A 13,758-nucleotide genomic window follows, 5' to 3' on the forward strand; every position below is an offset into this window, starting at 1 on the left:
ACAAATGATTAGTGCACTACAATATAAAACAGCTGTGAATGGAGTTACAGACTGATTACACATAAAATAACAAGAGTAGTAAATTTGGCAAAATATTTGAAAATTCACCGAATTACACAAAGATGTTGTATGCACTACATAGATTCATTGTTTGACTAATTATACTAACAAACATAAATGTCTGATGACTAACATGAAAATAAAATGCAGTGGGTTCATGGCAGCCTGATTACGGCTATAGTATAATTTCAAACTGCCACCTAGCATGGCACGGGGATGGTAATCGGTAATAATTGCTTCTCCTTGTCTATACAAAGTAAAGACAGGGAGACATTTACATTTTTGGGGAGGGAAACTGGATTCTGGAGAAAGCCAAATCAATTCCTAACATTAATATGATTGTGTAGTGTATTTGATTGAGATATCCACTCGTCTGTGACTGCAGTTTGAATCCATCCATGTTACATATATTTTAAAATTCAAAGATAAGGAGTAAGTCACTAAATTGTATTTATTTCTGACTAACCTTGGTTCTATACGTCTCATGGTTTTTTTCAACTGGTACATTATCTTCAATCACATCCAAAGGCCTGAATTCATTTTTTAAAAGATATATTAAAAGGTTTCCAAAGCCTGTTTGAATAAATGGGATAAATACAAAGTCACAAAAGCATTCCAAGTTGTTTAATACAGAGTAAAAATATATGTATTGGCATGATGATCTCGTCATATTCCTATTCTGTATTGAAAACTTTCTTCTGCTGACTTGGAATAAGACACCTTTATAGTTCGTCTATGTATGTTCAAAACATCACGGCTGTTTCACAGTTAATTTTTATCTACCGGTATTATCAATTTATTGCCACTCTAGCCACCTGTCCACTACAGCAAAAAACTGACCAATCGTATGTTGGCCATATTTCTGATAAAATCCAATTAACAGCGCAAGCCTTACACATGTCGACAACTGTGCATATTTTAGTTGAAAGAGAGTGACTCTGAACCCCAAATACCTCAATAAAATTAAGATCAATTTTATGAAATTGTCAGTTTCAACTCACTTTAAGTAGCAGTATGGTACTTGAAAATGTCAGTAAAAATTTAACATAATTATATAACAAAAGAATAAGCTAAGGAAGTAGATAGAGTTTGAGGTTGTCTGGGGCAAGGAAAGTTATGATATACCGGTGTTAAGTAAGTGAGGAACTAGGGGCAAAGACCCCAACAACATGCTAATATATGGTAGAGAAAACTTCACTTACATTAAAATCTGGAATCCAAATATATTAGGCAACTGCCAGTGACAATATACATACGTTTCATCCATTTGTCTTAAACAACCTTTAACAGATAGACCAAAAGGGAAAGTGTCAATAAAAACTTGAAACGTGAAACAATTGACTCTGATTTGAAAATAAGACCCCCAAAAAAGTATTATATAAAAAAAAAACAGTGGACCATACCAAAACGCTTGAATCATTATTGCTATATATAATTTTACATGTAATTTGGTACAACATGTATTTTCTACTTCGATATAACCTATTTACTTCATTGGTTCGTTCTCTGAGATTACCTGTTCTCTCATGTGGATTGGAAGCTGCAACATTTGTTCTGTTGTGTGAAGATTGATCTGCGATTATTAGTGGATCAGAAGGTGGTACTGGTGGCTGGTTATATATGGGAAATATCGGATTCACCTGATACGTATCTGCTTCTGACTTCACTCTATTGGACATTTTAAATGATCTGACACGTATTGCTGGTTCTTTACGATGTAAACTACATCATCTTCCAGTACCTGTTGATAGCAAATTATACTGAGAAAAATTAGCCAGAATAAATAATGGTTCAGTAAAAGTCTTATATGGAAAAAAATCTTTCACTTCTCGTATAACAATATATACTCTCTATCTTATAAAGTAACTACAACTCCTCAGCAACTGAAAAATTAAAAGTATGGAGAACAGTATAATGTTTATTCAGTGTATTTTGCAGGTGACTGTTTTTATGGATTTCTTTGGTTGCTACAAACAAACTTTAATGACCAAACAAACTAATTTTTGTGTGTTAAAACAACAGATAGGTTTCTCCACCAATCCATGAAATTGAGTGCAAGCACAATAATCATATTTCATACAATTTTAAACCAATCAATCGCAGTGACTTTGAATTATACTGTTTACAAGCAATAAACTCATAATTTGACAGAAAGGAGAAGCCAACCTAAGATGGATCAGACGATTAGCAAAAGTTGGTCAGGAGTTTTGACTTCAAAAAGGGGATTTACATCAACCCAAGTGTTAGCATGTAAATAGAGGAAAATGAATTCTACTTATTCACTTTACTTTTATTTTTTTCTATATTAAAATATGTGCATCACCTCACCTCATAAGTTCTTTTATTGTAACTTGTCTTTTATGCTGTCCCATTACGTCCCACAAACATTTTTAGCCTTTCGTAGTAGATCATTGTCTAGATTATATTTGCGGCAGTCCTTACTTACTTTAAACAGGTTTCTCCTGGAGGCAACCTGAATTTTTCTCAGAACAGAAAATGCTTTTCAGTACAATGTCAATACAATTCAAATGAGTCCATCAAGAAGTTTAAAATTGTTTCTGCCTGTGCCTAGATTTAGGATTGCTGACCGCCTGCCACAATTTCTCAAATTGTGTGCTTTCTTGGCAGTAAATGAGAAGCACATTTTAAATTTACATTTGAGGAATGGAAAAATGTAAATTTATGTCCTTGATTCAATCCAATGAAGTTCCTGCTTCCATTAATTATTGAATTTTGTGTGATATTTATGTAATTTAAACCATGGTGTTAAAACATTGGAAGATAAATCACACTTAGATATTAACAAACTTTAAATATCAATACCAAAACTGGCATGTTTTACGTCACCTAATCTCATTAGTAATGATTGATCCATCCATAATCCATTACTAGCTTTAATCCTGCTGGAATCACTTCCGATAGCAAATAGAGGAACAATAACCCATCTATACCAACAATAAATTTAAAGTCTAACACCGAACTCAGAAGTCAAACTGACACTGCCTACAGAATCTAAGTAAAGCTAATTGCTTTAAGCTGCTTGCCTGAGCTCTTCAGTTGTTGTTTTGAGGGTTTAATGCCATTTTCAGTACATGATAAGCTATGCATGGTGGCCAGTATATTTTGTGGAAGATGAACCCCAAAATATCCTTTAAATAACCATGAGAAGCTGCTCAGGCAAGCTTTATCACATACCAATGCTTGCCAAGCCTGAGATTCAAACCCATGCAGAGGTGAGATGTTGGTGATATGTAAAGCAAGTGACATACTCCACTTGGCCAACCAGGGCCTCAAGCTCTTAATAAAACTATCATAATTTGTTAACATCTTTAATGCATTTCTTTTAATTCTTGGCCACACAAATATAATCCATTGCACAATGTCAGGTTACAGCCGGTCAAATTATAATTGAAGTGTCATGCTCAAAGAGTATGCTAGTTCATAGTTACATGATGACTGAAGTCTTAACTAGAAATATGCTAGAAGCAAGGTGGAATAAAATGAAATATTTCTGTTCCAGGCATTTTATGACAATTTTGAATACATGCATGATTTAAGTGAACGTTAAAAGGAACAGATGACAACCTTTAACTTTAAAATAACTCTTGCCTGAGAGGATGACATGTGGGTAAATCCATTAATTTATTAATTTTCTTTTAAAAACATAATGCAGATCATGAATCATATATAACTCAAGTGTCTTTATTTCAATAACTGCAGACCTCAATCTGTATGCTTAACATCAACAGGTGTAGCCCTTTTACTCACAACTGCAAAACAGAGTCAATGTTTGGTGTGTACATTTTAATCAAATTGTGAGTTATGTTTACCTTTAACTTCCACACCTCAAAATCGACTGGATTATTCCTTACTCCAGCTGCAAACCATTTAGAAAGTTTGGTCAAGGTAACATCTTGCTACCTTCCCATAACAGTTTTAATAACTGGTACACAGAGCAAAATATGTTTCCTACCATTTTATTGTGATACTGAATATTTGGAATTGTAGCTCCAAATTCATTACTTGTCTTTCTCATGTGAACTGCTAGCCATGCACAAAGTTTGGTAAGCAAACTCAATCTCAAATTAAATTTGCTATTTGAAAATATTTTGTTCTTTCTATCAGTCACAATTACATTGACCTTTCAGTGGAATACATTTTTGTTGAAGGTGTTTTCTTCCATCCTGCAAGACCAAAATCTAAATGCTACTCGATTACAACAAGTGCAACCAATGCACATATCCTGATTTGATTATGTGGTCTACAACTAATTTCATTCTAAGGAAATCTTCTTTGAGTCATGGCAAGCTAATCCTTTGAATGTTTTTAAAATAAAATTAATAGGCTTCTTTCTTACTAAAAGTGTAATATTATAATAAGGTTGATCAAGGTAATAAGTACCTAGAACTAAAGTCATTGTGGAAACCATCTCTCATGTATTTATTCACATATATTGTGATCTTCAAACCTTTTGTCCTGCCAATAAATAGGTTTCTTCCTACTCAACATGAAAGTCATCCACATGTTGTGGTCATGGTACATAGCTAAAACAAGAGTGATTATGTGGAAACAAAAAATACACAAACAGACAGATATATACCATCAAAGTATTATATGCCCTAACATTGAGACATGTATATAAAATGGATCATATTTTGCTATAAAACGATTTTCTAATAATATAAAGAGATATGAAAAAACCAACATTAAAGCCAAAAATTAAATATTGAACATCTACGGTCATAATAAATATAATCAAATGTTGAGCATCAGGAGTTAGGACATTCAGACCATCAAACACTGAACATCTGTAATAATGATGAATACAATTAAATACTAAACATGATATCCCAAGAATCAATAATATAGTGAACATCTTTGATCATAACAAAGAGAATCAAATATTGTACATTTACGCCATAATAAACAAAACAAATGATGGACATCTGAATTCATAAAAAACAAAAATAACAAATACGTAATAAAATGCCTAACTGAAGTAAGTATACAAGAAATTTAACTTACATGAACACATCAAACAATCTGTCTCTTTCTCCAACAGGATTTGCTATTCTTTGAGCATGCTTTTTCAGTTGACATCATAAGGGTTATTATAAATTGTCAAGAAACAAGGAATCTGGAAAAAAAGAACAGCAATTAATTCATTTGAATGAAGCGTCGTAATTGCAACAATCTTACGTTTATATATATATATATATATATATATATATATATATATATATATATACACAGTATATGATGTTTGATCAGCAAATCAGCAATTACATTTTCATACCAATGGTCATTTTAAAAAGATCATTAAATAGCTCTACAGTACCTTTCTTTTATGAAGACTGCATTGCATATTATAAATACTCGGCTAAGTTTGAACATCAGCCAAATAAAATACATTAGCTTGAGTAGAATATTCCTATTTTCTGAACCATAAACATTTGTACTATACAGGGAAACCTGAAATGTCAAGAAAATAATATGTTTTGATTATTAACCTGCTTGATACAGACATGTTTTTAATTTCAAATGCCCTTGAGTTTGACTGAAGGTAAGAGGGAAGGTCGACATAGATGAATATTAAAGGGTAGAGCTAGTTTTCTGATTTTATGGTGATTGTCCAAGCATGATCTTCTTTCCTTGTATAGCTGCTTATATGTTGAGTCAAACTGCAAACAACACATCGCATGATCTGCCATTGCATAATGTGTCTGCAGATTAGGATCAATGTTGTTTGCTCTACTAAACACTCCTAACAAAGACCTAGACCTGCAGGCCCATAATGTACCTGCACTGTGCAGATCTGGGGGTGTGCAATTTGCATTTAGACTTGACTTCTCGGTGAGAACATATGGAACATATGATACTTTGACAGTGCAGACTGAGATATTTCACAAAATCAAAATATTTAAGAAGATCTGAGTTACCGCAATTTCTGTGAGATCAGAGTTCGTATAAGGCCATCTGTGTAAAAAATATGCAAAAGGAACTAAAATGACCTTAAAGGTGAATTTTGTAGCACATTAAGCTGCAGATTAACGGAATACGCACACACAAATAACTCAAACCTATTAACAATGAGAGAATCTTTGTGTTAATCCTAGAACTGTTATGCTCTTTGGTTGTTCAATATTTGTAATACCTGCATGTAGCCTGGGCCAATGACCTATATTAGTAATAAAAAATATTATCATTATTATTATTATTTATTATTAATTATATTTTCAGGATCATTGGCAATATTGAATAATAACTTATTTTTTAAATGTGATTTTGAATTATTTAGAGAAATATCATTATAGTGAATTATTTATTCAAATATCTGCTAGAAATTTTTAAGGACAGTCTTTAATTTCCACATTAGCCTACGGTAGGTTTCTGTAAATAGCGTGCATAAATGTCTTTTTTCTAACCATAAGACATTGCAAGAACGATTAACTGATCTTATGATCGCTGTGTTTATATTCAACATTTTATTAATGAAAATTGAAGAATATACCAAATAATATACAACCATGTCAGCCAATTCTATGCAGTGATGCGTCATTTCTGTAAACATTGGATCACGTGCTATTTTGGGTCAAAAATCCATTTGTATCAAGAAAAAACAATCGTACTTTAATTAGGAAAAGTGATATTCATAAAGTGTACAAAAATATAAAACATTTCGACTCAAAAGGCATATGAAAATATGATTTCTAAATGTCAACATGAAGACCCACTCCATGACCTTCTTAAACCTGTAACCAAGAAAATCCTATCTACTATGTATCTTTTAGAATCATACCAGTATTTCTCGTGGCTGTGCAGCTACCGTCGGCTTAAGGGTTCTTTTGGTGACATGTTGATTATATTTCCTGAGCAAATCATGTTTGGTGACTTATAAATCCACCTAGAATAGCACAACCATCTGTCCTGTGACCATTTTGAATTTCGCACTTGATATGGCTGTTACCAATTACCGGTACCGCCATGTCGGCCAATTCTGCGCGTCGGGTAATTCTGCGCAACAATGCGTCATTTTTGTAAACATTGGATCACGTGCTATTTTGGGTCAAAAATCCATTTTGTATTCAGAAAGAACAATCGTATATTAATTAAGAAAAGTGATAGTCATAAAGTGTACAAAAATATCCCACATTTAGACTCGAAATGCACATAAAAATGTGATTTCTAAATGGCAACGTGAAGACCCACTCCATGACTTTCTTGAAACTGTAACCCAGAAAATTCGATTTACTATGCATCTTTTAGAATAATACAAATAAATACATTAAATAAAAAATGGAAATGTGTACTTTAAAACAAAACTGTATTTTAATCCAAGTTTCCAATTTTGCAAGAAGTTGTCCCACACGTACAAAATCGTCTGCTACCCAACGTGTCTACTTGTCGCTAGAACATAAATTATAACAAATTCCTCGGCGTATAGTCTGTTTCTAAATTCTGTAGTAATTTTTCCCTATCAACAAGACGTTGTAATCACATTACATCCTATTTATTGTTGTTTCTCTTCCAAGTAATAGCTTATTTTTCATAAAATGTTGAACTTTACTAACTTTTTTACAAGATCGGTTTAGTTTGCTTAATACATCTTGCCATTCATTGGCATTTTTATGTTGAATTTTGTAAAACAAGCTATAAACCTGACCTAATTACTCGACTGAACTGCTGACAGAAACAGTCCAAAGTAATATATTTCATTTCTGTAGCCCAAATGGATAAACATGACATCTTCTCAAAGCTATGCGCAGAATAGGCCGACATATCGCGAGTCAGGAAAAGAGGGGGGTGGTATCCTCTGTGTCCAAAATTAATATTATTTTGAAGAGAATATCCTGGTGACCATTGCATCTTTCAAATGGTAAGCACTGCTGTATTTTATTTTTGTCAATGGCTCGAATTCCGTATGCGTTATGCTTCAATATTGGAAATGAAAACCTTAGGTGCGCAGAAATGCCCGACAGCAGTGCATGAGTAGTTAAGTGGGGCACATTAGGGACAATGGGACTTAGCATTAAAAAGCCCCCTGGGTCAGATTAGGGACAATGGAAATTTAACATGGAGAGAAATCGTGGGTCACTTTAGGGACAATGGGAATTTAACATAGAGTTTGGGTCTGTCTAGGGACAAGGGAAATTAACATGGGGAATAGAGTTTGGGCTTTTGGGATTTTTTTTTTTTTTTTAAATTTTTTAAATTTAAATTTAAATTTAAATTTTAAAAAAAAGGGTAGGCAATGGAAAGGCTATCTCTTTTCGAGAAATATGGCTGGCCCTGAAAAGGGCCTTTGGGTTTTCTTCTTCTTCTACTGCTTCTAGTTTCTTCTTTTTCTCCACCAAGTTCTTATTTTATCTCCAACACTCTTTCTCTTCTTTTCTTTCTTTTTTTTCTCCTGCTCTTCTTTCTTCTTCTCTTCCTCCTCTTCTTTCTTCCTCTTTTCATTTTCTTCTTCTTTTTCAATTTTTTCATTCCATGCTCTCATCCTTATCCTTTCCTCTTCATCCTCCTTCTCCTCCTTTATTTCTTTCAACAGATCACTGATGATTACCTTCATTTTTCGTAAATTGTTTATCTCCATCTTCACTCGATGGGGACTATAAGAATAGTGATCCTCGTTTAGGTTAACCAACATTTGCTTTATCATTCCTAAATTGTCGAGGACGTTTTGCAATTTTTCCATTTTGTCCATTTGGTTAGAAGCCATCTTCTTTTTTTATTCTTTGCAGAATGGTTTGAACGACGAATACTGTGGGTTCTTATACGAAAAGCGCGGACGTGAAGGAAAACATCCCCCTACTTTTTCATTTCGTATAATAAAACCCAAACTATACTTTCTCATTTCATATAATAAAAACCCAAACTATACTCTCCACATACGCTAAGAAACAATAAACAAAATCCATAATCTACTATCCACACAATCTTACGTGAGCGCTTACAAAACCCAAACTATACTCTTCACATACGCTAAGAACAATAAACAAATCCATAATCTACTATTCACACAATCGTACGTGAGCGGGTACAAACACAAACACAAACACACAAACACAAACACACAAACACATACGCTAAGAAACAATAAACGAATCCATAATCTACTATCCACACAATCGTATGTGAGCGGTTACAAAACCCAAACTATACTCTCCACATACGCTAAGAACAATAAACTAATCCATAATCTACTATCCACACAATCGTACGTGAGCGCTTACAGAACCCTAACTATACTCTTCACCTACGCTAAGAAACAATAAAGAAACCCATAATCTACTATTCCCACAAACATACCTTAGCTCTTACAAGCACCAACACACAAACACATACCCTCACACTATCTTAAAAAAGAGTTAGTGTTTATAATCACACTACTCTACCTACACACATTGGCAAATCGATCGTTATTTCTTTTCTAGAGTATTGGGTAGCCCTGAAAAGGGCTGTTTTTTTGTTTGGAACTTCATGGACACCTGGTTAATGGTGGCACCTTCCAGGCCTGGCGCCGCATACACATCTTGTCCCCCAGTTACTTTTTACCTTTTTGGGGGAGAGAGCAGAGGCAGGATATGTCGCTTCAGAATCCCAATTTTCGCTCTCTGGGATTCTGAAATTTCTTCTTCTTCTCTCCTTTTCCTCCTCCTCCTCTTCTTTGTATCTTCTCTCTTCCTCTTTGTATCTTCTTTCCTCTTCTTCTTTATATCTTCTCTCCTCCTCTTCTTTGTTTCTTCTTTCCTCCTCCTCTCTTATCCTTCCCTCCTCCACAATGGCTTCCGCGGCCAGTTCATTTAATATGCGCCTGACATATTCCAGATGCACATGAAGTTCCAACAGTTTCTCCAGTCTCGTGTTCATTTTTGGTGTTGATCAATCAACAAGGGTAGCTGGACTGCCGAACGAGTTTCAATTTATAGTGAAAGCGCGGACGTGAAGGAAAACATCCCCAAAAAACATAAAATTGATCTTACCTACATCATGACCAAAAAACAACAACGCGTGGACCTAAAAGAAACACTCACTCACTTTTTATGCTACCCATCACTATTTTAAAATTTTTTATAAATCACTTCAATAGACTATCCACATACGCAAAGCAATCCAATCTAACCCCAAATTTACACCTCAAACACCAAAAAAAAAAAAAGACATCATTTTAATCTACTATCCATACCAACTTACTTAACCACTTACAAACACAAACACACAAACACATACCCTCACATTTTTTTTAAAAAAGAGTTAGTGTTTATTTTCACACTACTCTACCTACACACATTGACAAATCTATTGTTATTTCTTTTCTAGAGTATTGGGTAGCCCTGAAAAGGGCTGGTTTTTTTTTGTTTGCTATGGCATTCTTTTTAGTTTCTAAGAATGCGATGTCCTCTGAGGATAGATTTTCTGGCGATAGGTCTGCTTCTTCGGAAAGAGAAGAACTCTTTGGTGTCGATACGACAATCGACAAAGCCTCTGTCAGCTTCAGGTTGCTGCTGCTGCTCTTGTTGTTGTTGTTGCTGCTGTCTCTGAAGTCTGTACTTCTCTGTCCATTCTTCTTTTTCCCTGTTCATTTCTTCTCTGAAGAACTCTTCTATCAGGTCTTCAGTGATTTTTAACATTCTCACATTCTCTATTTCTTCTGGCTTCGGTATCAGACTGTGTCTGACCCTATGCAAATTCACGTAGGCTTCGTTGAGTTTAGCTAGTTTGGAGCACATCTTCTTAGGAGGATGAGTCGACAATGGATGGTTAGACTGGAAACAACCCGGTTCTTAAAGTCAAAGCGCGGACGTGAAGGAAAACATCCCCCACACGGTTTTTGAGTCGCAACGTTTAGTGAGTGTCATGAGAGGGATAGTAAGAAATGAAAGAGCATCAATCCAACATTCTTATAGCTAAACAAAAGACAAAGGCATTTTTTTTTCAAAACACAACATTTTTTATTCAAAAATCACTTAACACTAAACAACAACTCTAACATTTTTAACAATAATCCAACAATATATCATCAAACAATTTTTTCAAAACACAACATTTTTTATTCAAAAATCACTTAACACTAAACAACAACAACTCTAACATTTTTTAACAACAATGCAACACTAAAAGTTTCTCCACTAGGTAAAGAGGGATAACAGTCTTCCATGGTTTCTAGTAATCTAGGATGACTTCTCTCAAACTGTTGATTTCTATGGTATTATCGAATTCTGCATACAGGATGACGTTCACCGTTTCATCAGGGTCTCGGTCTTTAAACTGAATTTCCACACGAATCTGGCCGGATTTTATAGGGTGGAAATGTCCCTCGTCGCTGCCTTGGTCTGGAGTGAAATCGAAAGCCCACAAAGCGTAGCCTCCTGCATAATCCTCGTACGTAATACCGTGACTGGTATTGGTTCCTAACTGTCCGGTGGCTTCGTACAAGGACCAGTACGATCTCAAGTAATTCTTCTTTTTAAAGTCAGGTTCGAAAGGTCGGGTACACAAGGTCTTGCCATCGCGACTGACTTCGATTTTGGACACGCCAAAGTGTTGAAAGTAGAAAGGATTTTTTTCGGCAGCTCCGTTGAAGGCTGTATTCTCGACGATACCAACGATCAAACGTCTGGGTAACTGTCCTTGGAACAGATGATCTTCGATCATGGATCGCTGTCCCTTGGGAATGGTGAAGGTTTTCACTTCCACGCGTCGTATGGGATACTTGGCGGTCGTTCTGCTCAACGTCTGACTGATGTCGTTTCCCACTTTAGGTAACACTTCCACACGGCGTACGTAGAGTCTGGCTTCTAGGATTTTGGTTTTGTAACCGTCACTATCAGCCATTAAATGGAAAGCGGCACTGCTACGATTCAGTCTCAGGCGGACATCCACCCCGTTCAGAAAATACTTTTCTTGCAACCACATGTCCAAATGCAAACGATCCATCAGTTCTAAACTTGTGTCGGCTCCCGTGATTCTCTTTCTTCGTTCTACAAATCCATCATTGTTGTCTTTCTTTTCATCAGTTTCCAATATTTCAAACTTGGTAGGTTCGTCAGCTTCCCATACCACACAGGCATTGAGATGAGTGTTCTTGGCATCTATTCCGTACGTCAAGAGATTTTCCAGGTAGGCACGATAAGGGTAAGTATCCATGCTGCTACTGACCAGTTTGTTATTCAAATACAAGTCCACTCCACTGAACAAGGAATGCATGAAATTGTTGACGGGAGCTACTGCTTCATCGTCTATAGCACCTCCAGTCTTATCTAGAATTTTGACTTTCAGGTACAAGTAACTGCTATTCAGATCGATGTAATCTTCGGGCTGTCCTTTGATTTCAAACTCGATGGGAGCGGAATCGGTCAGTGAGGAGACGGGGTGAAATTCCACCCACTGGGATTCTTGCATGGTCATCATGGTAGGGGGCATGGCAAACAGATCCAGTTCCGTCTTGGAACAAGCGCAAGATTCTCGGTGCATCATTTTTTTGTCTCTTTTCTCAATAATCGAAAACGTCTAAGTCTCGAACGGTTCTTCTTTTCTTGGCCTTTCTCGCTTGAAGTCTGGTGAAAGGGTGTTTTCTTCGTCGTCTCTTTCTGCCTTGTCCTTGCTGAATGCCTGACTCGGTAGCGTGCAGGGCATTTATAGGTGTTTCTCGTTGGCCTAAAATGTCTTTGCCCGTTTGCAGCAAGACATTTTTGCCTGCCCTCATGAAGGCTTCTTTAGGGTTTTGTTTGTCGATGATGACATTTTGGAGAAATTCTTTGCCTTGCGTCAGTGCCGCATCTTTCAAGGCGTGCAATCCGCGTGTCACCATCGGTTTCAACACCGGGGCCACCGAACGAAAGGCCGATTTTAACATATCTCCTAAGCCGTGTCCTCGCTGTCGAGCAACCCCTCGGTACACTGGATACATGACTTAAGATTCGTGAGAGAACCGTTTTCGAAAATGGAGTTTCACCGTGACTTTTCCTTTGGTGAATGGAATATTTTGTCCCAGATCTCCTTTTATAGCAATGTTGACCGTGTCCAAATACAACTTACTGACAGGCAAATAGTGAGGATGGACAAATTCGCGGTGGACGTGGTAAGTGTTTCCACCTTCCTCGTCAGTGTTCGTGGCAGAATCCACTTTGAAAGGAATGACACGCAGTAACGGTACGGAGGTGTGTCCCACCACGTTGTACTCCACCACATCGGAATACACGAACATCAAATTCAGTCCTTGGTTCAGTTCTACCGGGGCACGAAATAACTTGCTAAAAGACTCGTTGTCGTAAACGATGGGTAATTCGTTTTTCTTGATCATGGTCTTTCTCATGTCCATGTCTCCGCCCAACATGTCAAACAATTCAGGACAAAATAAAATGGACAGGATTTTACTACGTTCAAATTTCATCAAGAAGCGACGAGCTGCTTTGTGGTACTCCATGGTGACATTTTTGTTGACATGCTCCAAAGCTTTCAGAAACACGACATTAAACCTGGAGGTTATGGTGCTGACCAAATGTTGACCACTAAAATAATAGCCTGGGGGAATGAACAAGTGATAGGTGGTGTACTTTTGTGTACGGGTTTTCTTGTCATATTTGACATTGCTATCCATCCACTGTTGCATTTGCTCGTCATGAACTTCCACATCAAAAAAATTTTGATTGGGAAGGACATTGAGGACTTGGGTCGGGTGAATCATTTCTACTAAAG

General features: G+C 36.2%; 1 protein-coding gene across 1 annotated transcript in view; it reads right to left on the reverse strand.

Annotated features, from left to right (window-relative positions):
• The window catches only part of LOC149770127 (uncharacterized), a 39,512-nt gene extending 32,542 nt beyond the window's left edge, over positions 1 to 6,970 (reverse strand). Inside the window, exons 1-3 of the mRNA XM_089949353.1 lie at positions 6,860 to 6,970; positions 5,086 to 5,197; positions 1,577 to 1,801 (exon numbers count right to left, since the gene is read on the reverse strand). Coding sequence (XP_089805479.1) covers positions 1,577 to 1,739 — 163 coding nt within the window. The 5' untranslated portion in view covers positions 1,740 to 1,801; positions 5,086 to 5,197; positions 6,860 to 6,970. The remainder of the gene's footprint in view (positions 1 to 1,576; positions 1,802 to 5,085; positions 5,198 to 6,859) is intronic.
• Between the last annotated feature and the right edge of the window lie 6,788 nt (positions 6,971 to 13,758).

The sequence above is a fragment of the Sinohyriopsis cumingii genome, unplaced genomic scaffold, assembly GCF_028554795.1.
Source record: "Sinohyriopsis cumingii isolate HCF-2022 unplaced genomic scaffold, ASM2855479v2 utg002675l, whole genome shotgun sequence".
In the NCBI taxonomy this organism is placed as follows: Eukaryota; Metazoa; Mollusca; class Bivalvia; order Unionida; family Unionidae; genus Sinohyriopsis; species Sinohyriopsis cumingii.